Here is a 27,331-nt window from a genome sequence, read left to right as displayed (position 1 = left end):
GCTGACAGTGCGTGACATTGTGATGACAACTGGAGCAAGTAGATCGTATCCATCGCGAGGACGGCTCTGTAGTTCAGTTGGGGGTTTTGTCATTGTTGGTGTGGCAAGTGGGAAAGTGTCAAGTGTAAATTCTCTCTCTCAGAGGAACAGCTTTTTTTCACCTTTTTTTTTTTTGTTCTCGTCTGGTTGATGGTTATCGGGCTGCAGTCGGCTCCAGTAACCGCCTCATTTGGGTTGAGGATCCTCCAGTGTCTTGATGGACAGCCAATCTGATCCTCCGGCTCAGTGCTGGGGGCCTTTTTTGGGGGTCTTCCACGTAATGTTTTTGTTCCATAACCCCCTGGATCTTTTATGAAATTCTAAATGACTGTCTAACTGTGTCCCACCTCAGCAGTGATGTCAACCCGACCACGTTCAAAACCAAAACGTTTTTTTTTGTGCCTTTGCCATCAGAGCGCCATGACAGTGTGAGTACCTGACAGAAAATGACACTGAATCCACTTTTTTTTTTGCACAGATTTCGCCTTTCAAGACATGTTGTCCTAAACTTTTGATCAGCCACAAAACAGACTTTCAATGTAATTACATATTGAAGTTCTACTTGGAACGTTGTTCTACTTGTTAAGATCCATCCATGTAAATGTGAATTTTTACCATTTTTCAACTGGTCTGAAACATTTGGTCGGGACTGTATAAAACACTTAAAAATTCAGGAAACTGCATAGAACTTTGACAATTTTTTCCCAGGGGAGGACACCCATACCCCCATTATAAATAATACATGCTTATAAACAGACACAAAGTTATACTCTTATGTTGGTTCTGAATAGTGATGGGTCCGGAACTGAGTCGATTCAAAGAGACGACTCCTTTAAGTGAACAATCAGTCTCACCCATCAGCCCTTTTTAAAAAGTAAAGCTACTTGTTTATTGAGCGACGCATCTTTAACCAAACTTAATACTCAAAAACAACAAACAGGACTAGACTGGCCATCGGGACCACCCGGATTTTTCCCGTTTCGCTTTTTTACTTTTGGGCCGGTCAGACCAGATGAGTGAACAGGCCTATACTTCACCATATATCATGATATGGATGCAATCACACAACTCGTCCACTAGAGGAAACTGACGCCTTTAATACTTCTTTGTTGTCATGCTTTCTTGAGTTATGTTTCCCAGATAATCTGGTATAAAATGACTAATGGGCCTCTCGAATATAGAACATTACTCATCCCCTCACATCATATTTGTCAATATAAGTGAAAATAGTTTATTGTAACAGCCTCCAGGACCCAGAGAACCTCAGGCCTCTATTCTTATATATTTCAGACTAATGTCTGCAAAGAAGTGCATGTTGGGCGTGGTCAGGTGACTCGCCCTTCTGCCCCTCATCGTCGGTCACGCAGTTTGGAAATAGCTTCTGTTTTCCCATTGAAAAGATTTACAATGATTTTGCCTTTTTGGGATTTCTATTCTCACTCCACACCTCTCTAACTCTGATGAGAGTTTAACCATTTCATCACCCAAATCCACAGTCTATTTGCATCGTGGTCGCCAGAGATTGTTTAGTAATTTTACAAATGTCCCAGTAAGTTATAAATGACATGATTAAAGTTGCGAGTGCTCTGAGGCGATCGCTTATGTTCGGCAGAAACAACATGCCTCGGTTGTCCTCGGTTTTGTAGCTTTTACTGTTTTAGTTCAAGGGTTTATTGTATTGCTAAAGGCCTCGACTGTTACATTGAACATGATTGATTTTTTAAGAGGACCAGTCTTGCCCCAAAAGTCCCGGGCCGATATTTTATGCCAGTCCAGCCCTGGCAACAAACTATAAACCAAGTTATGGCAATGAAAAAAGAAAGTGTTTTGTCCTTGTTCATTTCTAAGCTCGACTGTAGTTGTTGTTTTGTAGAATGGCTCATTTAACAAGTCATTAATCAGAAACTCTGCTCAATTTGTCTGAAGTTGGAAATGTAAAGGTAAAAAAAAAAGAAGAGCCGTTTGAGAGCCGGCTCTTAATGGCGAGTCGATACAAATGATCCAGTTTATTAAAAAAAAAATCACATCAATAGCGCTGAACCATGATGGACGGTCGGGCTTTTTCTTGTATTGCGGTGATAATGTGCTGACGGAGCCTGGACGTGTGTTGACAGTGAGGCGCAGGTGTATTTTGAGCGGTGCGTGGATGGGATCACTCAGAAGGACGGCGCCGCACTGCCGGGCCCATTTCCCGCTGCTTTGTGCTGACAGAGCGGCGCAGGTTGCCGGTGACACAGTTTTGAGAGCGCACGGAACGTATTTTCTAGTATTTTATTTTTGCTGACAGGGCTGTGTGGCAATGACGTGGGGAGAGCGAGCGGTTTGAGTTTGTGTGTGGATCGTATATATTTTGGACGGGTGCAGCGTTTTGAAAAGAAACCGTAAAGTGTAGAAAGAACCCGTGACCTTCTTGTAACTGTATTGAGAGTGTAGGGAGAGTGAAAGAAAAATGCACAAAAAGCTTCAAGCCACTTTGAGTGTCTGTGTGAAAGAAAGTATATAAGACCGATTTCATTTCAGGAAACCGCACCCCTGGGCATCGAAAAGTATTTAAAGTCATTGAACGGTTTTCAGGTTTAGAGGGACGAGATCATTTTCAAATCTATTGCGATTTTAAAACCTCACCACACACCTCAGTTACATTGTCTCTCCTCTGTTGGCCGTAGGTGTTCCTGAAACGTGGTACGAGTCTGTTTGTGGTGGATCTGGTCAAACGCTCAGATCCAGAGCTGGGTGTTGGGACCCAAGCAGACAGTGAGGCCAATGGGCAGGTGTTCAGCAGATGGAAGTAGAGCTTAAAGGAATAGGCCGAGGATTTAAAGGAATAACCTTAGGAGCACTTCGGCTGTACTGCGTTTCTCCTATTATTACGCCTTAGAATAAAGTGCCTCTATTTATCCGCTTAGAAACTACAGCAGCTCCAGATCAAAACAATGAGCCCAAAGAATAAGATCCGCTGATGACCTGAACGTTGTATTTAAATAGGGAAAACGTGGAAGAGCTTGGTCGCTTCAAACTTCGCCCCTGTTTGGGTCCATGAGGGGAGGAGGAGAGGCTAAATGCTAATAACAGTGTTTTTACATAACTGAGCGCACGCGTAAAGACCAGACAGGTACACATCAACTCGTCTAAGCTCAGGTAAGAACATAGCTCAGTAAGGAAAAATGGTGGCCTATTCCTTTTATCCTAAGGCTCAGATCAGAGCTCTGGAAGGTCAAGGCACCGGACAGTAACAGAGCAGTGCGATGGTGCGTCCAACCATATACAGTCTTACTGCGGGTTCACGTATATTCTTTGTTGCTAGCACCCAAACTGAAAAACTACAACACAGTATAAAGAACTATTATATGTAAATACATCCTTGAGACGTATCAACGTGCCAATTCTACAACATGTAATTTCACACTTCTAAATCCATGGATGGAAAAAGACGATAGTTAAGAGAGCAATATCAAATACATACAGGGGGCAACGGAGGGAGGGAAGGGGAGAGTTCAGTTTTCTGATGGGTGAAGCTGTCCTTCAGTCAGTTGGACCTGTCACTGATGGAGACTCCACAGTCTTTTTCCTGAGGCAGGACTGAAGAGGCAGTGAGATGAGTGTGATGTCTAACTCTGAGATAACTCTGTCCACTCGGCAGCAGGAAACCCAGTCCAAAGTCCAGATCATGGCTGAGCCACAAACACAACAGTCGGACACAGTCCACAGAGAAGAGCGTCGTCCAGCTTGATCAAAAGAGCCTCGGAGTAAGTCAGGCAGCTTGTGTGGGTTAGCTGCTGGTAACCCTCTTTTTTGTGAAGATTTGAGTCACATGTGAGAGTCAACATAACTAGAGGTCTCCATTTCATGCCTTGTACCTGCAAAATGACACAAATAAACATGTGCGGGTGAAATCCTGCTTACAAAGACAGAAGCGGTTTGGATGCTGCTGTTTGAGCCAGATGGGATCATTTGGCGACTCGCATGCTTTTCTGAAAGAGTAGAACCCAGACGGCGCTCACACATAGTTTGGCGCCTGATCCACAAAATAAACACTTTTTGGTTGTAAAAGCGTTTCATAATGTCTGATTTGTCCATAGAAAAGAACCTTTTCACTAATTCTCTATTCTTCAGTTTTTGCTAAAACATATCACTGGCAGGTACGGCGCTAAACAACTCCCGAGGATGTTGTCGGGCTGAAGCTCCGTCGTTTTGAGTGGCAGTTGTGCGTGGGTCGTCTGAGGTTCGCTGACAAGTTACAAGACGTGTTTAGGACTTCACACGCGAACGAACGCCGCAGTGACAGTGATGGTGACGGCAGCAGAGACAGTCACTGACTTCAGCCCGATCCAGTCAGCAGCTGGAGGCACCTGGTGTAGAACTCTCGCCTCACCGCAAGAAGGTCAGAGGCCTGACGGCAGAACCATGTAGGGTTGACTTTGGATGAATGTTTTGTGATTATCAGCAAACTTACTTTTTGTTTCTATTTATGTTTCGACTGTTGATTCAAAGTGGATATGGGTGACGCTTATGAACGCTCTTGTGGATATCTCTGCAGTGACGTTTTACATTTTAAATGTGAAAGAATGCATATGTAAAGAGCAGACAAAGCCCTCTCCAGCACATCCCAAAGATTCTCTATGGGGTGAAAATCTGGACTCTGTGGTGGACAATCCATCTTGTGCTCCCTGAACCGCTCTTTCACAATGTTGGAATATGGCCGTGCCATCAGGAAAGAAGAAACCCATGATGGAATAACCTGGTCATTCAGGATGTTCACACAGTCAGCTTACCTCATCCTTTGGGCATATTGTGTTACAGAACCGAGAACTGACCGACTGCAGCAACAGCAGATCAGAACAGTTAGTAACATCCAGGTGGACAGTTTTTTTTTTACGCTGGAAGAGTAGGGAAATGTATTTAAAATACAATATTTGCCCTTGATTTGTGTATTTACACTTGTGCTCAAAAGTTTACATACCCTGGCAGAATCTTAGATTTTTTTGGACTATTTTTCAGAGAATATGAATGACAACACAACAAGTCAAACAACTGAGTTTATTATTATTTCAGTGCTTAAAGGAATAGGCCACTGTTTTTACTTACTAAGATATGTTCTTATCTTAGCTTAGACGGGTTGATATGTAGCTGTCTGGTCTTCACTCGTGCCTTCAGTCACGTAAACACAGCACAGACGGCGTTAGCATTTAGCCTCTCCTACTCTCGCCCAGTAATATCTTCACTTTACAGTGCGGATGTCGGACTACTGCTGGTATTATTACGCCTTACAATATTTTATTTTACAATTTTATCCGCTTAGAAAATCCACATTGTTTAATTTTGTGTAACTATACTTTATAGTGAAACACTTCACAATACCATATTTAAATAAGGAAAACGTGGAAGAACTTGGTAGCTTCTATCTTCACTTCGTCTGGAGTTATAGTGGAGAGGAGGAGAGGCTGAATGCTAACACCGTCTGTGCTGTGTTTACGTGACTGAGGGCTGAAGACCCTGACACTGACAGGCACAAATAAACTCATCTAAGCTAAAGTAAGAACATATCTCAGTATGTAAAACGGTGGCCTATTTTTTTCCACTTTTTTTTTTAACTTGGCAAATAAAAAACTCTCAAATTAAGGTCTAATAAGCTTAATTTGAGTAATTCGAAAATGCATGCCACCACACAGACGCTGTGGTGTTGGATTGTGGGCTTTAAAAACGTGGTCCCTCTATAACAAGCAATAAAATCTATAGGTACATATTGGAGCGCCTGAAAACAAGAAGAAAGGACCAACGTGAACGGAACTAGTCAAAAATACAACTCCAGGAAACATTTTTCCAAGGAAACAATGTTACAAAAAAGTTGATTTCGGAATGAAATGTCCCAACTTCATAATTTTCAAACGTCTGTGATGTTCGTGTTTCCGTCTTTCTCATAAACCACAGCCGCCATCTTGGTTCAACACGGCTCCTCCGCCAAATCCAATGTGCAGTTTCATTTCCTTCTCTGGTGCTTGAGTGTTTATTGATTTTTTTGGATGAACATTTGCAGTGGGTTTAAATGTCTCTTCTTTTCTCCCCAAAAGAGGGAAGTTTTTCCAGTTTCCGAGGTCAGAGTACGCGCCTGTACACAAGACTTTATTGGAAATCTCCGTGTAAACACCAGTAAAGTACTTTATGACGGCCTGTTCTTTCATTTCATCGAGTTTGAAAACTTTTTTTTGGTGTATTATTATTTTGACTTTGGAAACTGGAGAGCTGTTTTTGAAAGAATGTGAGTTCGTAGACTTCCTCGCTGGAAATGAACCGTCTATGTGTGCCTAATCTACAATACGACGGCTTCCCTCAAACTAACCACCCCAAAAATGTTGTCAGTTTGAGATCGTGATGGTGTCATTTACTTCATTTCATGGGGGAAAAACATGTTTTCAGTAACATCTCCGGGGAATTGATCTTGGCAACAGGCAGTAAACACACTGCTTAATAAATCAGGCGAGAAATGAAATATTCAAAATCCTTTAAAAAGACAACTGCAAAAGACCATAACAACAATGATACAACTCGACTGTAAAATTTGGTGCCTGTAGATGTTAAGAGAAAAATTGACCTTTTTGGCTTTGGAACTATGGTGCAATTGCATAAAACATGAAACCGTCCTCCACATTTTTAAAGCCCACAATCCAGCGACGGATCGGTCTTGTTCTGCTCCTAAAGTGTGCTCAACGCTGTGCCAAGGAGTTGCTAAGAACAGTGTGAAACTGGGGGGAAACTTGAGGTCTTTTCATGCACTGCCAGATGGAGAAAAAAAAGTGTCCACCTGGAACTAACAAAGTGTGTTGCTGAACCTAAACTTGACCAACTACAGCAGCTCCAGATCAAAACAATGAGCCCAAAGAATAAGATCCGCTGATGACCTGAACGTCCTGAGTGACCAGGTTTTTCCATCAATGGATTTCTTCTTCCCTGATGACACGGACATATTCCAAAATGAAAATGCAAGGATTGATAAGGTAGGGCTGCGCAGTTAATCGAAATTCGATTATTACACTAAACGATTACAAAATTAGCAAAATCGAAACTTTTTCCCCCCACATTTTTTAATTTTATTTTATTTTTTGCAAAGCAGACTTGCATTATTTCATGGCGCTGGGATTATTTTCCCTTCGCATTTCACGTGCCACGGCTCATGCTTTTGCCTGACATAAAAACAAACAGCGCTGTGTGATGATGTCATCAGGCCGCGCTGCTCAGTTTGCTTGCGCAGGTGTGAGGGCTGGCCAGCAGGGGGCAGGTGTGAAACAGAGACCTCTCCTTAATCGAGGCAAACTTGAAATGATTTGTACTTTTATGACAGAAAATATTCAGCATAGTTTTTTAATTAATAAATATATAAACAAATATATAAACAAAGACCAGACAGGTACGCATCAACTCGTCTAAGCTCAGGTACGAGCATATCTCAGTATGGAAAAACGTGGCCTGTTCCTTTAAATGATCTCCCCTGTGTCTAATAAATGTATAAATAGGTCTCAAGTCATTCCCACTGCTACCTGCAGAGGGAGCTGCGGACACACTCCTGACCAGCTCTGGCCCCTCTCTCTGTCTTTTCAAAGGAAAGAATGGAACACATCCATACCCAAAAGAATGTTTTCTATGGAGAAACATTAACTGTGTAAAAGGTAAAGTTCAAAACTACATATTTTGTTTTCACATAAAGGTTTTTATGTTATAACAGAGACAAACTGGTCCCAAAGCACAAAATTGAATAATCTGATCGTCTCCCCTTAATCTAACCCCATTTGCATCCAGAGCGTTCAGATCGATCAGCTCATCCGTCTCTGGCCTTCAAAACACTGCACTACGCCTGGAGAAAAATGACCAGAAATTACCGTAAAAAAAATATATAAAAAAATCAACGCCGTATTACGCGCCGTAAAACGATAACTCATTTGTCCGCGCTGACGACTCCGGGCCAAAGTTCACCGGCGTCTTTTGGAAGAAAAACTAAAGCGCGGCTAATGTTTCCCTTCAGCGATGATTGATGGGAACGACCCCGGACTCGAATCACCCAGGGGCCGGCCCGGATAATTTATAGACGCGTGTCAGAAAATAAAAAGAGTCGTTTCGCGGAGAGAATCGCCGCCCCCGGGAGTGAGGGGAAATCATCTAAAAAAAAAAAGAAATGAAGAGAGACATCGGGATGAGGCGAGTGACTGATTATAGTGGCATTATTGTGAGGCACAGATTATGAATGGCAGAGAAAGAAGACCTTCGCCAAGGCGCTGGCCCTTGTCAAGGCTTCTGCAGGTCCTATTACGCTGAATCAGAGCTGGATGTGTTGAGCAAAATTGGCTTTTTACACCGCGTTTTGGGGGTTTTGAGAACTCCGTCAGCACATTCTGTCCCACAGGCAAAATTCAAACGCAAGGTTTGTTAAAGAAATAGACACAAGATTGAGGCTCACCCACTTGAATTTAAGGGTAAAAAAAACAAAAAGCTTAAAGATATCAAGTTGAAACTTTAGCTGTGCAATACTGACAAAAATAGGGGGGGAAGAAAGTTTTAGTTTTATTATTATCTTTTATACTTTTTTATTTATTGACACATAAAACAAAGCTTTCATACAGCACATAGACAAAGGAAAAACATATGAGGCTAAGGGATTAAACTGACAGACAAACCGATAGACATTTGATTCTTGGGAGCATGATGGGTTGTGTATGTTGTTAGGATTTGTGGTGTGCAGGGCCACCGCTCCCTATACTCATAACGTGCTGCACGTAGGCCACCACATGTTCTGAAGGGCCCCGCATTGAGGCCGATGTGACTTAACGGCCGCAGTTTTATTAACGTAGCTGACAAAAAACGGCCAGAATTTTGTTAACTGAGCCTATGTGACCGATGATGCAGTGCACGTAGGAATCTCCATGCCGTGTGAGGAGTCTTCACCTACTGTTCATACAAACGTAGTAAATTCGCTGCAAACTTAAGTTCAGATGTCCTGACAAAACATTGGTGTCATTGGTTTTCTGGAGAGAGGGAAGGATCCTCCTGGAACCGCCACCTTAACGTGGTGGGGGGGTTTGAGCACTCGAATGATCCTGGGAGCTCTGGTGTCGGGGGCTTCGTGCCCCTGGTAGGGTCTCCCATGGCAAAAAGGTCCTAGGTGACGGGTCAGACAAAGAGCGGTTCAGAAGCCCCTTATGAGAGACCAACAGGCCTGAGAACCATGAGGCCGTCCTTCCGTGGACCCACCACCTGCAGGAGGAGACATAAGGGGCTGGTGCAATGTGATTTGGGCAACTCCAACAGCTGCCCCCATGACCCGGCAACGGACAAGTGGAAGAAAATGGATGGATGGATGGATGGATGGATGGATGGAGAGAGGGAAGGACCCGTCTGAGCTTAAGTTCACTGCAGCTGCACGGGCGGAGCAGAGAAACTCGAGGGGAAGGGGCACCAAAGTATCATATCTAATTTCAATTAATTTAATTCTACACATGTTATTGATGAAGTTTCTAAAGTGTGTTTAATCATAATGAGCTACCCCTCCACCCTGTTTTTTTTTTCTTGTTTTTTTCTTTTTGGGGGGGCTTAAACATTTTTGCTTAGGGCACCAAAATGGCTTGCAGCGGCCCAGTAGGTGCGAGATATAGATGAAAACAAATCATAATTGATTGAATGAATAAATAATCATGACAAACAAATCATAGGGTGAGAAATAAGGTGTCACTATAGCAACAAGAATGTAGTAATGATAATAAATAGTAAAATAAAATAGTAGAGGTAAAGGTAAACTGTATGGGGTAGTGTAGTACTAGAGAGTGGAGATTCAGTAGAGAATAAAAATTAAAGGAAAAAAAAAGACGTTGCCTTGTTTATAGAGAGGCTCTATTCAAAAAAAGATTAACTACAAGACTGAAATGTTTACAGTTTGTAGAAGCGAAGTGGAGATAAAGTGAAAAGAAAACCTCACATTTCTCTTGTCTGTAACCGCGAATGTCTCTCAGAAAGGAAATGACCATGTTTGGATTGCAGTGGCATCTCAATAGCCTTTCGTGCTACACGTGGATACCAAACATGTCAATATTTGTGAATGAATAGACAAGAGGGCGCCTCGCTGTTGTAATTATTCCCCAGAAAACTCTGAAGCGATATTCGACAAAACGTCACAAAACAAGCATCGTAAAGGGTGAGTTTGGTCGATCTTTTTTACTTTGACATTAAAACTAGGATGTTAAGGGAAAAACTACTTCAGCCACGCACATGTCAAGAGAACAGTACAACATTGTTAAGCGTGATGCTGTGTGTCCCTTTAACTACCGAGAGCCCAGTTATACTAAAAACATCCTCCTGACGGTCAGTGAGACTTTGTATTCCAGGGAGGGTCAGTAATTGCAGCGGTCGCTCGGGGCTCCGTGTCTGGCTTTTGTTAAATGTGTCTGAGTGGAGCATCCTGAAGCTCAGTCTGACCCTGAGTAACAACAGTCGGTGGGTTTCTGCAGAGAGATGAGAGCCGGGGAACTAAAACTGGTCCTAAATGCCCTAAATAAACTTGTCACGCCCTCTTTCACCTTCATAAAACATAATCACAGAAAATTTGATATAAAAGCCAAACAAAAACTTCAAATAATACCCCAAAAATGTCAGAGTGGCTCAATGGTACTGATGTCAGGAGTCTGAGATGGCCAGAACCTTCACTTTATTCTGCTGTAGCCAGTGAGAGGTCCACATGGCCTTGTGCTTTGCATCGTTGTCATGTTGGAACGTCCAGGTGCATCCCATGTGCAGCTTCCAGGCTGATGAGTGACACTTTCCCTCCAGTATTCTTTAAAAACATGCTGCATTCATCCTGAAATAAATCATGACCAAGTTCCCTGTAGCTCACACATCCCCAAAACATGAGTGATCCATCTCTGTGTTTCACAATGGCCACTGGCAGCTCTGCTTTGTGATGATGACACTAGACGACCGCCATTGCTGTAGTGCCTCGATGTAGCAGCTAGTCCCCCATTGGAATGCATTTCACTTTAGACACGTTAAAAAAACAACTTTATAGACTGGTTTCTAATTTTCTTAAACTTTCTACAACTAAATATTCCTCCTGAGATAACGCTGGGTTAGTTACAATTAAAGAAAAAAAAGTAGAAATCTTGTACTAATGACTGTTAAGCATTGGAGCTGCGTGGATACATGTCACACAAGGGCGGAGTCTACAGTGAAGATCCCGCCCTTTTGCCCTTTTTAGGAACATGCTTCGTCAGAGCTGGGCTGAGAGAGTCTGTAAATCCGCCATGATTTCCCCCTCTAGCGTAGCCATTGTGGCAAACGGGGAGGAGTGAGGAGGAGACGGTCTATGGTGTGTCACCTCCAAAATGTAGCGTTTATGGTTGTGGCCAAAATGGTCCTTTTTGGTTTCATCACTCCAAAGGACGTTGTTTCAGAAATGTGGAGTCTTGTCTCTGTGCTGTTTGGCATATTGTAAGTGGATACTTTGTGGCATTTGCAAAGTGATGGCTTTCTTCTGGCGACTTAACCATGCAGCCAATTTCTCATCAAGTGCCTCCTTATTGTGCATCTTAAAAACAGCTACAACACTTCTTTTTTTCTTTAAGAGTAGTGTGTTTCAGCTGAAGTTATCTCTTGTTTCTTCTTTGCATCCACAATTTTCCTGCCAGTTGTTGTTGAAACGTTTGTTGGTCGACCTGACTGTGGTTTGGTTTCAACAGAATCCTGCATTATCTGCTTGAACACTGCTGCTTCTTAGTGCCTTGGCAGTCTTTTTACATCCCGACCTGTTTTATAAGTGCCTTTTCTTGCAGATCCTCAGACAATTCTCTTGCTTTCCTCATGACTCAGAAACCTGAAACGTCAGTGCAGCACAGACACAGACCACTTACCTTTAGCGGCCATTCAAACCCCTTTGTGTCCACTGTATGTAAACCTTTGAGCACACCTGTATACTACTACACCAAAGCCTCCAGATGAAGCCCACGCAGACAGTGGGAGAACATGCAAAGTCCACACAGAACGGACAAAAAAATCGGGAATCGAATTCGTCGTCTCGCCTCTGTCCGCGGAGACTGGTGTCAGCTAAAAATGAACTAATTACGCCGAAGCACCAAGTTAACAAAACTCTGATATCCGGACGCTGTGCTCAGATTAACTCCGATAAACACCTCGGCAGCATATTTCATCTTTTGGACCCTTTCCAGTTTGACTTTTCCCCGCGTTTATTTGGAGTAAAAATGCTGAGTGTGTGGAGACGGTAATGAGAGAGCCATATGGCGGGATCCGAGCGAAATGAGGGCGGCTTCGGGGCAAGTGCCACATTTTCACAATAACAGGGGGGGGGGGGGCTGGTGTGTTTACCCATGAATAAAGGAGGAGCCCAGATGTTCACAACAAGGTCTGAACAAGATGTGGACGTGTTTCGGGCAACAACAAAGGTCAGAGTCTAAAAATGGAGAGCTAATGATTCTCGAATATGACACAGAGACAAGTGAAAAAAAAAAAAAAAAAGGACAAAAGAATAGTCAAATGCTTGCGATTCAGTGCGGGTTCTGTGCCAGAGTGGAGTGAACTCTGACAGAACGAGCGTGTTCGAGAGGCTAATGTACGTGCACTTTTGCTTTACATGCATAATGAAGTGGCCGTGTGCTTCTGCTGGTTTGCGTGGTAGGCCTTCCAAATAATACGAAACCCATCGGACTGAAATCACTTACAGTTATAATATATGCTGCTGCTGCTTTGGAGCTAAAAAAAAAAATGCTGAAAAATAAATAAAAATGTGTTTAATACTGTAATACACCATCTGGAAGAATGCATTTATATTCTCTCAAACGTGTGCATGAAAAACGTGCTCTATGGGGGTCGCAAACAGCAGTAGTTGTTATATGAGGGTCTGGCTAATGGACGTCCACTGGAGAATAAAACAGCTAAGCTCTTCCCTGATGATGGTGACAGACTGTCGTGGAGCGGAGGGAGCTGCGCAGGAGGAAGAGGAAGGAGATGGTGGAGGCTGACCAGTGCAGGACACCACGCTCTGAAACAGGGACAAACCCAGGAGGCGCTGCACCGTTTCAGAGGAGACTGTAGGGAGCCAGCCGGGTTTCCTCCGGGTGCTACAGTTTCCCCGACCTCCAAAAACATGCGGGTCAGGTTGACCCACTGTGGACCTGACACCTGAACAAATTTTTTCTCTGGGGGCCACATTATCGTTCCTGACTGTGATGGAGGGCCGGGCCGGGTTGGCAATAACACAGAATTGCATGCCCCAGACCAAAATGCAGCAGGCCTCATTGTGAAGTACAGATTACTAGCCTGGCACAGTCATCCCCACTACTATATCCACAAGATCAACACCTGAGTCCAGGCACATATTTGTTTAGCTGTAGTGCTTTGCAAAAATAGCAATCAAGTCTTCACACTTTGTTTTAGAAATGGGCATGAGACTTCCCGGCCCTAGTCTGATATTGATTAGAACATTTTTTTAATCAAATAGCAGAAGCATTTGAAAAGTGTGCCTCTTTTATTTAAAGTCAGAACATTTGTATATCTTTTTTCTTTGACTGAGTTGAGCATCAAAAGTATTGCGATACAGATTCCGATACAATTGTTACATTGCGATAGTGGAGGACGGACCCAATTGACAATACACGTGTCACAACAAAAAAGCATTGCGATCCATTGCGAAACAATATTCAATGTCCAAACCCTGATCGATAGTAATGGAGCTAGCACACAACAGCGCCATCTGCATCAGTAAGAAAACAGCGTCAAAGTGTAAAGCTGGGGACACACTCAAGGACTAGAGGATTTTGGGCCAGTTTTGAGCCCGATTTGCCTCTCCCTGTGCCTGGCTCGGAAAAAGACTTTCTCGAAAGCTATAATTTGTCTCGGTGCTCCTCGTGTGTGTTGTGTCAGTGCGACCATGCTTGTCAAGTCGGGTCCTCAAAAGCTTCAAATCGGAACTAACAAACACATTTGATACCTACAATTGTTGCTCGTGATTTGATTGATGCTGCTGTTGCAACGGCCAATCAGGAAACTCTCGCCATGGAGGGTTCTCCAGGTGGCCGACGTACATTTGGGCCGGTCAGATCTGTGATAGCCGTAAGCATCATGTAACACTTCAACACCCTGTCTAATTCAGTTCTCCCAAACTTCATACAATCTACAGGACAGTTGGCTACAATGGTCCACTCTCTGCAGCTCCATGGTCCCAGTCCGGGATCTGGTCACTCGGGGAGGCCCAGAACAGAGACAAGGGTGAGAGGGGAGCGTTGTAGCGCTGCTGATGTATGGGCCCAGCTCGCCCTCGGACACGGCTCTTGTGCTGCCTTTATTTCATTCACCCACGCCAGTCTCGCTGCAGATTGAGGCTGGGTACTATGAAACGATACCAGTATGGTTTAGTATTACTGGTATCAAAAAAATGTGTATCAAAGGCAGGTACCAAAAAATATATATATATATCTTTTGATGCTGTTGGTCCACGGACAGCATTAAAGCAAATGACTTGGTTGTTTCAGCTCAAATACATTATTTTCCCCCAGTTTTTGCCCCATTTTTGTTTTCAAATTTTATGCCCAAAGTATGCCCCTTTTTTCCTATTTTTTTTTCTAATTTTTGCTCCAATTTTTTCTTGTTTTTTTTTCAATTATTTTCCCTAATTTTATTGCTAATATTTTTCCTATTTTTCTCCAATTTTCTCCAATTTTTTCCCTATTTTCCCGCTTTTTTTTTTCCTTCTTTTTTTCCCCATTTCTTCCCAAATTATTCCCCATTTTCCAACATATATCTGGTATGTTTTTTAGGTTCTTGATCGCCCGAGCCTCACTTTAAATATCAAGTACAGACAACTACTTAAGCAACTTCTGCACGACTAAGAGCTTACGCAATCTGTTCCCAGAGCTACTTCAACTCTGCCCAGCTGCGACTTAAACCGAAAAGCAGTTTACCTAATTAGTTCTGGGATCTTTTTTTTGTTTTTTTCCCCCTTAAATCTAATTTGACCTTCTATTCCACCGTACCACTGCTCCTCTAGTAGTGGAAAACCATTGTAACAACATTAGCGCTAACTGTTTGCACACAGATGGTCCATTATGTTACACCGCTCTTCCGTATACACGCCGGCGCTAACATGCTAGTGCCGCTAATGTCTTTGGAAAACAGCGCCGGATGTGCTTTTTGACCATGGGCCGCAGATTTACGGCGATGGGGAGGCAGAATGGAGGACGCGTACTTGGGAAGATGCGAGGGTCAAAAAAACATCAGGAATGAGATCAGGAGGACGACTTGATGTATTAGGACAACAAACTTTAAGGTGAGGACGGTTTGAGGCGATGAGGGGACAGCATGATGGAGCGCGAGATGCTGGATTTTTGGGATAGAGAAGTCTCCCGAAATGGGTTAAGGGCATTTTTTTTTCCCCTCTATGTCTGTATCTCATGAAGTTACCTGACCCACAACATAAAGTATTAGCCAGAAAGTGACAAGGAAAAGACTTCAAACTACTTCAAAGTCACAAAAGTTAAGCTAGTGCCCGGGTTAAAGCTCAGCAATTGAAAGATGCCATAAGTTCTCAGTCGTCCAGGAGTTTTTGTCAAAGCAAACATTTGCAAAGTAGTCATCTATGCTGGGTTCAATATAAGAGCGCCCATACCCCCCAATAACAGTACTTTAAAGGAACAGGCCAACGTTTTTCCATACTGAGATATGTTCTTACCTGAGGTTAGACAAGTTAATGCGTACCTGTCTGGTCTTTGTGTGTGCCCTCAGTCATGCAAAAAGACCAAAGATGTTATAAGCATTTGGCCTCCCCCAGCATATTCCTATGGCACCAAACGGGGGTGAAGTTGGAAGCGACCACGCTCTTCCACGGGCGCGCACAGGTACGTATCAACTCGTCTAAACTCGGGTAAGAACATATCTCAGTGTGGAACAACTGTGTGCTCTCAGTCATGCAAAAAGACCAAAGATGTTGTTAGCATTTGGCCTCTCCCAGTATATCCCTATAGCTCCAAACGGGGATGAAGTTGGAAGCGACCAAGCTCTACCACGGGCACGCACAAAGACCAGACAGGTACGTATCAACTCGCCTAAGCTCAGGTAGGAACACATCTCACCCAAAATGGTGGCCTGTTCCTTTAAAGTCCATATGTTTTAATGCTTGAAAATATGACTTATTTAGATGGATAGCATCTGTTGTAAGTCATAATTTTCATTTTATTTCAATGAACTGGTTGCAGATAGTTTACAGTCGGACCCAGGCAGCTTTGGGACCTACACCGGGTCGGGTTATGTTTCTTGAATAGGCACATCCACATCCAAGACGTCTGACAGACAGCAGAGAGTCCAACCCGAGCTGCTGCTGGACGATGCGGTTGCTTTCCTGAGTGAGATTTCATTTGACGTAAAGCATTGAATGCTCGATTGTTTGTGCGCCTCCAGGAGAGAGAGAAGGAGAAAGAGTCAGCGCTGGGAGGAACAGAGTGGATTTACTACACGGTCTTAAGACTGAGGCTGGTTATAAACACATAGAGGAGGTCACACTCGGACAAAGAACCTCCAAAGTTTTGGACTTGTAATGTTGGCTCTACACCAATCAGTCAATCAATCAATCACATTTCATTTATACAGGCCTTTACAACACTCAAGGCGACCAAAGTGCTTTACCTTAAAATCACATAAAATCCATTAAAAACATTCATACAACCAAACATTAAAACAGTAAGATAAAACATATAAGATGTACTAAAGTGTCGTCGTGCTACTGAATGTTAAAAGCCAGTCTGAATAAATGTGTCTTAAGCCTGGATTTAAAAAGGCCAAACAAACGTAAAGAGGAATTTAAAATCAACTCTGGAAGCCAATGTAAAAAAGGACTCGGCTGACATCTGGGTGTGTTTGTTCAAAAACACGCTGCCGCAATTTGCGCAAAATGAAGACGATTAAGACAGGACTGGGGCACTCCAAAATAAATTACATTACAATAGTCAATTCTTAAACTGATAAAAGCGTGGATGGTTTGATCCAGGTCTGAGCGGTTTAAAAAAGGCTTTTTTTAAAGAAACTGGAAAACGTTTACATTTTAAGATTTTCTTGGCCAATTCAGTATTCTTTTTTGAAACAGCCGCACAGCAAAGGGGAGCCAGCCTTCACGGGAGTCAGTACTCATATTTCCCTTTCTATCAAGCAATCTGCCAGTCCCAATAGGATTTTGAGATGTTTTGGTACAACACCAAGCCGACATCTTTTGGTTCAACACATCTCTTCAACTATTCCAAAACGTTTCAACTTTTCAGCAATTGACCTTTTGCAAAAGCCGCGCCCACTTAGTTACTGTTGCTATAGGTCCATCAAACTTTCTGATGCCGAAGCTGGATTGACTTGAGTTAGTGACTATTATTGGAGAAATACCTGCGCGATATCCTCCTGATCGAGGCAAAAGGGGGTTGCAATCTGCAGCAGAGGAATACATTCAAGATATTAATCTATCTAACGAAGTTTAAAGGACAACTATTGAGACTAAAGCAAATAGGTCTCACGCAAAATCAGCGAAAACTCAGGAATCTCTTTCTTAAATGCAACCAGCACAGGTTTGTGGACCAGTCGTGCTCTTACACTGCCGGGTAGGCGCTCTCTTATTTTTGTAATATTTTTCACAATATGAGCATTGCTTCGGTTCGCTAACGTTAGCCAACGCTAGCTAAATCTACAGACGTCCCAATTATAATCAGCTGCTGCCAGTTATCGCTAGGACCGTGACAAAAAGCACAATATTTTGATCATAAAGCGTGACAGCTAAATCGGTTACTATGATTGGACAAGTACCATTTGGGGGCGGGGTTTTGTGAAAGTGATTAGTTGGTTGAATTAGCACAAAGGATGGTTGATAATGAACTCTTGCTGGCTGGCCCAAACAAAGAATTTCGATGTTATTGTTGATTTTTTTAATATCAAGAACACATTTTTCACTATCTGCTTCTTTCGATAAAAGATACAAAGACACTGCCTCCGTCCGTGTCTCCCAAAATAGCCCGTAACAAAGTCAGAATAAAACTCGCCGTGGCCCGGGAGAACGGAGTTTGTTGTGGGCAAACATTTCATCAGCGTCTGTGCACTTGACCCGCGGGGCAAAGATGTGATGTAAGGTCTGCCGCGCAGCACCAGGGGGCAATAGCGGGGCGATGGAGGTCCTGGGAGGGTCTAGGCGAGGTCTGCGGAGTCTAGAGCACAGGCCAGGGGGGGGCAGAGAGAGGGATGAGGGCGTTTTGTCTGAGGGGGTCATCGCTAACTCATTCTGAACAGGCCAGAGAGGCCAGGCCAGAAATGAACCATCACAGCGGCAGTGGAGCAGAGGTCTTTCGTTTCAATTTGAATATCTCTGCTGATTTAAAATAGTGCACCGTGTTTGAAAGTTGCAGTTTGTATGCCATAAACTCGAAAGACTTCTTGGTCAAGTCAACCGCATGCAAAGCAGAGAACTGAAAGCAAGTTGAAATGTTTTGCAAATTTAACTGATTGCGTATAACGGATCGCCTGGAACTGCAATTTGACGTAACATAGGTCATATTATATGATTGTATTTTTCTAATGTCTCGCTCTTGGTCGATCTCTGACACTAATCAGAACCGCCAGTGCCATCACTTTGACCAATGAGCTTTCCTGTGAACCGGACTGACAGGTCAAATCAGAAGGGGGAGGAGTTTGATCCTATACTTTTGAAATCTTTCTTCCTCTCCTTAGTTTTTCAATATTGAAGGGGCTTTCAGGTCCAATCAGGAGGGGAGGGAGGGGTAAGACTTCAGAGTTCACTTTTGGCTCTCTTTTGCAAGACTATCACTTTAAGTTGCGAGCAGAATTACTGAGATCTGAATTTCCTGTTTCACAATAAATCCATTGTGAAAGGCTCGAGCAGAAACGGGCTCAGATCCACAGGTGAATCGAATGATTCAGACCGACGCCATGAGCACTATTATCGGTGAAAATGAACAACAAAAAAATGTTATATTTTAGTGCACTGTTGTTGACTGATCTGTGATAAAAGGAGGTGCACTTAATCCAATCAGCAGCAAATATCCTTCCTTATGTCTGTCCTCTTCATGAATGTTTCAGACCGAGGCCTATCTGGACTGATGTTGCTGTTATATCAATCTGGCTTTTGCAAGTTATTTTTCCCCACACCTTTGGTATAAAAAACAACAATGAACAACTAACATGTAATCAACAAAGCTATACAGAGGGGAGAGTTCAGCCAAGTGGCTGAAGCTGTCCCTCAGTCAGTTGGACCTGCCACCTGCAGAACTAAAGAGGCAGTGGGATGTGGTCTCCGTCCATTCTGACGCATGAAAGCTGGGCGACCCACTGGGCGAGGACGGAGCTGTTTTATGCCCCTCATGGTGCTGGACTGGCTGTGATACCACCCCCTAGAGGCTCAGAGTGAGTCCACGAAGCAAACTATTCACCTTATACCGGAGGTTTGCATAGCCATGAATTGTGCCCGCCCCTTTTCTCCAAACAGTTAACATAGGACTGGAGAAGTCAAGATAAAATCAGTTACTACATGAAAACAAAGCCGATTTTATTCCGCACAGAGAAACGGTGCAGTGTTGACTTGTTGGTGCGAATGAACATTGGACATTTTACACACAGATCAATCTCCTTAACATCAGATTTTAGTGCTGAACATTTTCTCTCGTTCTTCTGCGCTCTACCGGAAGCGTCAATACAACAGAAATGCCAAGACAAAGCAAAAAGAGGCAAATGTGGGCGGGGTGGGACTAGGTGAATACTGGCTTCAAAGAATATTATCGTTTCTAATAATTGAGTTTCCTTGTGTGAGCACATTGAGGGGCGTACACATTTTGTCAATCATGTGGTTTCACGCGCTGCAGATTGGATCCTCTTCCAGCAGCTATTATTGACACACTGTAAATGGGGAGGCGTGACAGACAGCCCTTTATCTTTTATTAGTCTATGGGTCGAACAGGCATCGTCCAGATATCACTGTTGAGTCATGACTCCACAAACACAACCGCGCAGCAGAGAAAACATCACAGTCCAGCTTGATATCCAAAGGTCACTTCTCTTCAACTGAGCAGCCTCTAGTTTTTCATATCCCGCTAATGTCTCCTTAGGCTCCTCTGATTTTGCACGCCCAAAGCCACTGACCTGCAGTTCACTCATTCTGCTTTTAGACCCAGCACACACAGGCGCAAGGTGAGTGAAGGAGACCATATTCTGTTGCTCTTTTCCTCTTTATGGGGGGAAAAGTCCAGTCTAAATTATTCCCACGCGAGTTTCTAGCTGGACTCATTTGTCTGCGCCGAGACCATAAAGGGGCCTCCCCGATCTCTCCTTCAGCCGGCTTTATTGAAATTTAAAGTTTCTAATCCCGTTTGGAGCAGAGTTCTACGGTTTTGGCCGGATTTGCTCCATCTGTCAAAGACTCTCGAGGAGCTGAGCACTTCCAGTTTGAACAAATTGCCGAAACAGTTGAGCTCCATCGGAATAAATCAGCGGAGGCTTAAAATACTCTCTTTGGATAACAGTGCTCTCAAAGACTGGAATATACTATACTCCAGGCCGTATTAGTGGAACTGAAGTTGGTATTCAATAGGGCTGTGCAATATAAGGAAAACACTACAATGTTTGAGAACTGTCTTGGGTTCTGACAGCGTGGAGGTATGGTAAAAAAGTATCGTTCAGGTACCGGTATCATAAATCAACTACTATTATTGGGAAAAAATTTAAAGATGCTCATCCTTTCTTATTGAACCCCTAATATTGTGTTACAAATAATTTGGCAATACTGTGCAGCCCTTGTTTTCTGTATTTCTTTTGATGAGGTACCAGCTTCTCACAAAACCGGGCAGTCCAACCATTGAAACATGTCGAGAACGCTTTATCAAACTACATCCTTGAATGCTTAACATTTCTGGGGACGAAAATAGAATTCCTGGATATGGAACTAGGTTTGTTTCCACCCCATTTTTTGGAATCCAATCTGATACCGACTCATTGTGAATGGCAAACAGAGACTGCCGTGCCCAAGCGAGTGTCGCTGCTCGACTCAGTCAGAGTTCTCCCTCCGCTCTGGGGACTGAGCGAAGTCCCGAGAGCGGAGGATTAGGTAAGATGCAGCAGCTTGCATTTGTGGGTTTTTATTTAGAAAAAAGACAGCATAGTTTTCGGTGTATTGGTTTGGGTGCTGTTACTTTATTGATACTGTTTTTATTGGCGATCATTTCACTCATGCTTTAGTCATGTGTTTTTCTAGTTTAGACACATCAAAGCAATAACATCAGCAGCTTTTTATCATCTGGAAAACATTGCGAAGTTCTGAGGTAGTGTTTAAACCAGACTAATACTATATCCACATGAAGTCTGTCTGTAAAAACACTGCGATTCATCTGCCGGGCCTGTGTGAGGCGCTGTGACGCTACCACAGAGAATAGAACAAGATGTAGATAGCACATGTGCAGTACACTTTTGTGGAATGTAAACAATGTAAACAGATTCATGGATTTACGTTGTCCAGAAGTGATGAAGAGGTGCGTTTATTCTTCAGACTTAACGGGACTAAAGCAGAAAAACCTGTCAGTTTTACTGTTAGTCCCAAAACACAGACTGGAGGCCAACTCTGCCGTTGTCACCTGTGGCTCATGGACCGCAGTGAAGCAAAGAGGAGCGGAGTAAAACTCATAAGGTCAGTAGATTATGGACAATAGATACGACACTGGTGCTGTGATGTCATCGCCTGTTTCAAGTGACCAAATAGAAGCGGTATCGCTATTTGACCAGTTCAGTGCGAACGCACCTTTTGGAGACCATACATTTGTGTCCAACTGGTTAGACTACTGTAACGGCTACTCACTGGCCACAATCTACAGCTATAGTACATCCAGAACGCTGCTGCGAGTCCTGACTAGAACCAGGAAATACGACCATATTAGAGCATGTTAGAGCCATATCAACCATCTCAGCTCTCAGGGTGTGGTCTCTTACTGACCCCAGAGTAAGGACTAAACATGGTTAGATTGTGTTTCAGTTTTATGCAGCTAAAATCTGGAATGTTCTTGAAGATGTGAGACAGGCCTCGACTCTGACAAAGGCTGTAAACAGTTCTTTTTAGCTGCATATGACACTGAAAGCATATTATCCGCTTCTCTCCACTTTTAATGTAGTCAGTTAATGATTATTTTGATGTTTTTTGGATTGAATTTATAAAACTTCTTGTAATTTTATGTAACTGCGAAGCACATTGAATTGCCTTGCGCATGAATTGTGTGTGGTGAATGTATTCGTCAAGGACTCAACAACGGTATGTGCCAGGAACTGGAATTAATAGTAATAATGCATTTTATTTGTTTGGTGCCTTTCTATGCAATCAAGGTCGCCTCAGTAAAACATATTGGACATTAGCACGAACCACTGGGCCAATGTCGGCTGTGTAAACCAGAAAAAGATCTGATTCAAACCAGTGATTGTTAAAGAGCATATTCGGTTCATGGATTCCTCTGCCTTTACCCTTGTGCGTCTGTATTCTCCGTCAGCAGCAGCAGCAGCAGCAGACTTGTTCAGTATGAAGGTGACTGTGTTCGGTCCCAGCGGGTCCATGTAGCTTTAAACTTTAAATACCTCGGCCCTGTCCACTTAGGCCTGCTTTGTTGCATTTATCAGGCCGCCCTCGCTCCCTCTTTTCCCCCTGGGGGTTTCCACGCGCACACACAGCGCACGCTCGCCCTGCTCCAGCGCACCAACATTACTCCAACAGCGAGCGAGCGAGTTTGGGGTTAGTCCCGCGCACATGTCCCGGGACGCGCTTCGACCCACTGACTTACAAACGCAGAGCAGGCGCGCGACCTTCACGTTTTACTCACCGCTGAGGGAACGGAAACTTTCACAAGCAACATCTATGCTCGTACTTGTGTGGACTTTGAGTTGTGACAATGCGAAATTGCAAAAAAACTTTCACAATTGAAGGCTGAGAATACCTGACACCACGACGGTCTTTACGGATCACAAATCAAATAGCTTTATTGCCATTTATTCTGGCAGCGAAAACAAAAGCAAACGCCGTGCAGTTTTCTGACAAGGAGCAGGTGAAGCCATTGAGTTGCAACTTAAAACGGAAAATCAGACGGTAATAAAAACACAGCTGCTTAAACAGACACTTAACTCGCCTAAAGATGGGGATGTGGAGACTAGAGGAAAACATTTTGGGATCAAAACTGGCTTTGAACCGCTCATGACACGTTTCCAATTAGGAAGAAGCAAATGTGTTTACAGGCCCAAGTATTGACTTGACTTGAAGCCCTGTGGACAATCATCAAGGCAATGTTTCTGGCAACAGCTACACGATAAGACTTAAAGTGGCCACAAACGTGCACACCCAAACTTAATCCAGTGAAGTCGGCTATAGGTACCACATTATGGAACTGTATTTTGTCATACAGTTTCAAAAAATTGGCAAAGAGGCAAAGAGCACCACAATGCAAATGCTTCAAAGGGCTATGGATCTAAACCAAACCCACTCTGGTTCAGTTCCGTTCATTTTCCTATAGTTATTTAGAAATAACCTGGTAAAAGAGTTTTCCTTTGGGATTTTTAGCACTGGAGCGCTTCTGGCACGCCAAGGTCTGGATGTACTGTAGAGTTTGACGAGTGCTCTATTACTTTTGGCTTGATCCGCAAACTTTTGCTTTCAGACCATGTCCCTGAAGTTTGGGCTATCGGATTTTGCCTGGAGCAGACTGTACTGACGGCATGACATCGGGAGCGAACCCACGTGAACGCAGAGGAAAACGTGGAGAATGTTTCGTTGGGGAGCAGATTAAGAGTTCATATCCAAAAGCAGATACAGTATCTCCGTTTTGAGGGGGAAGAAATGCTTTACCGCTATGAGGATTTGATTGAGGGTTAGGGCTAGGAGTTCCAACAATCCAGGACTTACATTTTATAACACACTGGCAGGTGAACACCCTTTTCACGAGAATAGACAAAACTTATGGTTGCGTGCGTCAAACAAGAGACAAATGGTACGAAGTTGAGATCAAGAATGGAACTCCACGTCACGATTCGGATCTGCTGAATCCAGCGAGGAAATCACACAGGTTTTTTTGCACTTCTGCAGTGACACAGTCGGGTCTCTGACGCCTGACACACAAAAAGCCCTTTTCCACCAAGCTGGTGCTGGTGCTGGTTCTGGGCCAGTTCCAGTTTCAGAACCGGTTCTTTCGTTTTCCACTGAAAAAACGCTGGCTCTTAGTTCCAAAATCTGGTGCTGGTTGGGAACCAATTAAAGGCTGGACCAAGAAACGAGCACCAGTGATGTCAGCGGCTGGGGGCGTGGCTCTCTCCTCCAACAAACAATCAATATTAGTTAGTTTGTGCTTAGAACTTCCTGGAGAAGCCAAAACAGTCTCTGTGGAGGAAACTAACTGTTGCTTTGCTTTATGCTCTTCAGCTAAAACAAGAGGGAACAGTTAGAAAGAAGAAATCAAAATGTTAACGGCTGCTGTGACTGAAACATAAACTTATTTGTCTGTATTTTATAACCAGAAGTGGCTGTAGTAAGATGTTACTATCCATGTTTTATGTTGACTTCCCAAAGCGTTGCTATGACAATAGGCACAGCTCTCATTTTGGTGGAAAACCAAGTCAGTGTGGAACCAAGCCGGCACCAGAACCAGCTCTGAACCAACCCAGAACCAGCCCAGAACCAGCACCTTGGTGGAAAAGCCCTTAAAGAGACCGCAGTTAACTATGTTGGGAGGGTGCCATGTCATTGGTCCGACAGCCCATTAGTCCAACGCCTCATTATTCCGAAATTTACCATTGAGCAGAGGTGCCATTAGTCTGAAATGTTTAACCCAGTTGTGTTGTGGATGAGAGAGCCATATACGACCATTGGCCCTAACCTTAAGGTCAGTGGACTCTTGCCTGAACCTCATTTTGGGAAGGGCAATTTCAGTTTTACTTATACATTTTCAGAATAATGGGTCGTCGGACTAATGGGTCGTCGGACCAATGGGCCGACCCCAAGAGGAGCTGATAAAGAGCAACTATTGTCAGGATCCTGCTTCAGTCTGAACAAGGAAATTCCTGTCTGTTGCCAACTCACTATTAACCTGCAAAAAATGTGCCACACTTTCCCTCTCTCTGCAACAGTTTTATTTTATTTTATAGACCTAAATGTTCACCTGTACTTGAAGTGACTTTTCTTAAAAAGGCGCCGCATCCTCAGATGAAAAGCTTTCTACGCACTTTGAACTATTTTCAAGACTTCACAGCGGTTCATTCATCGCCGTTGTTCGAGCGTAACCCATGTAAACAAGTGATATGTAATATAAATAACTGATACGTGTTATTGGAAGCACTTGGTTTCTGCCCGGACCCATCAGTCAGTCATGTGTCTGATGTTCAGGTTGTCAGCAGATCTCATTCTTTGGGCTCTTAATGTTGCTGAACCGAGACCCGGCCAGCAGTTATTTACATCCAGTTGGCGACTTTTTTTTGTTCTGCAGAATCCGGCTATCACCACTCCTCCATCAGACCGACTGTGCCGAGTTTGTGAGTCTGCTTCCCATTCCCAGAGCGCAGGTGCAGCCTCTCGTGTGCCGTCTCTTTTATGAATGTGTATTTTTAGCCCGCACTGGTCACTCACCCATGACCCGGAGCCTGTCTGCGCCCACCACCACCTCGTCTTCGTCCGCCGAGAACAGCAGCTTCCCCGACGTCGACTTGACTTCAAACGCTTTCCCCCGCGCTTTGAGTCCGCTCGAACCTGAAGAGAAAAAGATAGCATCAGACTTTCGGGGCGAGACGCGGCAGGTGACGACATCGAGTTTCATGCAACGGTCATTTTTAAAAGATTTTTGGCCAGTTGTCTCCCTTCACCCTCTTAGTTTTAGGCTTTTAGAGAAAAAATGCCTTTTAGTCACATTTTAATCATTTCTGTGTGACATATGGAAATGACTAAATTGTGGCTAAGACAAATTCAACCTGAAAAGACTCAGAAGAGTCTTGACATGAATCATCTGTGGGGCTCAGACCCTGGCAGAAGTCAGTGAATGAACCTGTTACTTGCTGTCACCCCTGATCAGGAAGTTAGGGTTAGGTTTAGGGTCAAGGGTAAGACAGACAGATCTTACACATGGTTTGAGAGGCTAGAAGGTCTTGGCTTTGAAATGAGATATCACACTGGTATGAAGGCTGTTAGCTCTTCCATCAATATGCATAACTAACCCAAACCCTAACATGGTGGGAAATACACAGGCATGATGAATGATTGACGGAGTCATTTGGCCCTGGGGTCCTGAACACTGGTGGTAGAGGATGTAATCTGGGCGGCCAGTGGATATAACAAGTCTCGGTGATGAGAGGAGCGAGGCCAGGCGGTGGAGGGGCGGAGGAGGGTTGCAGCACACGAAGGGGCTTAAGAGAGGAATCCTGGGCAATGATCGGCTGAAGCAGGAACATGCAGCTGCGGTGATTTGCTGTTGCAAAGGTGTTGCTTGAGTTGGGGCTATGTTTGGATGAGTGGTGACGTAAAGAATGAGTCCTGCAGGGAGGTCTTTCAGGTTGAATCTACGCTGAAACTTCTTAACTAATTTTCGAATAAAACAAGACAGATAGTTTTGGTCTTGTTTTAGTCAACAAAAACTCCAAAAGGTTTTAGTCTAGTTTCAGTCAGATTCATTAAACCAAAAAGAACGTTTATTAAAAGCATGACTATTCAACAGATTAATTTCGGTCAACTGGTATTGGGAAATTGTGATGAAGGTTGACGTCTGATGGACCACTTTCTAACATTTCCCTCTCGTCACATTTTAGTCACCAAAGAGCCACTTTCAGTCCGTCACCGTTTCGCCGTCGTCCTGGATGAAAGGTGCGTCAACGAAATGGTTACTTTATTGTCTTCGTTGACAAAAAACCCACAACGCGGACATCTTATTTTTCTTGTTAACAAAATGCACCAGGATCGCACCTTGATTGGAAAAGAAAGTAATTTTCAAATAACCTTACAGCACATATTAGACGAAGATTCATGACAGTGAAAATAACACAATGTTTTCGTAGATAAAACTAATGATTTCATTCAGTGTGGCTGACAGCAATTACAGCCGAGCTAAAATTACTACATCCATCTGTCAAAACAAGGCCGTTAAATTGTCGTTCGCATGAATCGATGAGCACAAGCTCGCCACTTGTTCGTGAGTCCCTTGTCTTTGTAATTACTGTCTAAGCATCTTTAGCCATTCTCTAACTAATGATATAATTACTTTTTTTTTTAGAAAAT

General features: G+C 43.6%; 1 protein-coding gene across 2 annotated transcripts in view; it reads right to left on the bottom strand.

Moving 5' to 3' along the window:
• Positions 1-27,331, bottom strand: part of sgcd (sarcoglycan, delta (dystrophin-associated glycoprotein)) — a 426,694-nt gene that overhangs the window by 25,298 nt on the left and 374,065 nt on the right. For both annotated transcript variants that reach the window (XM_079565997.1, XM_079565996.1), the window contains one exon: positions 25,697-25,816. In XM_079565997.1, coding sequence (XP_079422123.1) covers positions 25,697-25,816 — 120 coding nt within the window. The remainder of the gene's footprint in view (positions 1-25,696; positions 25,817-27,331) is intronic.

Source organism: Gobius niger, assembly GCF_951799975.1.
Source record: "Gobius niger genome assembly, chromosome: 11".
Lineage (NCBI taxonomy): Eukaryota > Metazoa > Chordata > Actinopteri > Gobiiformes > Gobiidae > Gobius > Gobius niger.
This window is presented reverse-complemented; position numbering and strand designations above follow the sequence as displayed.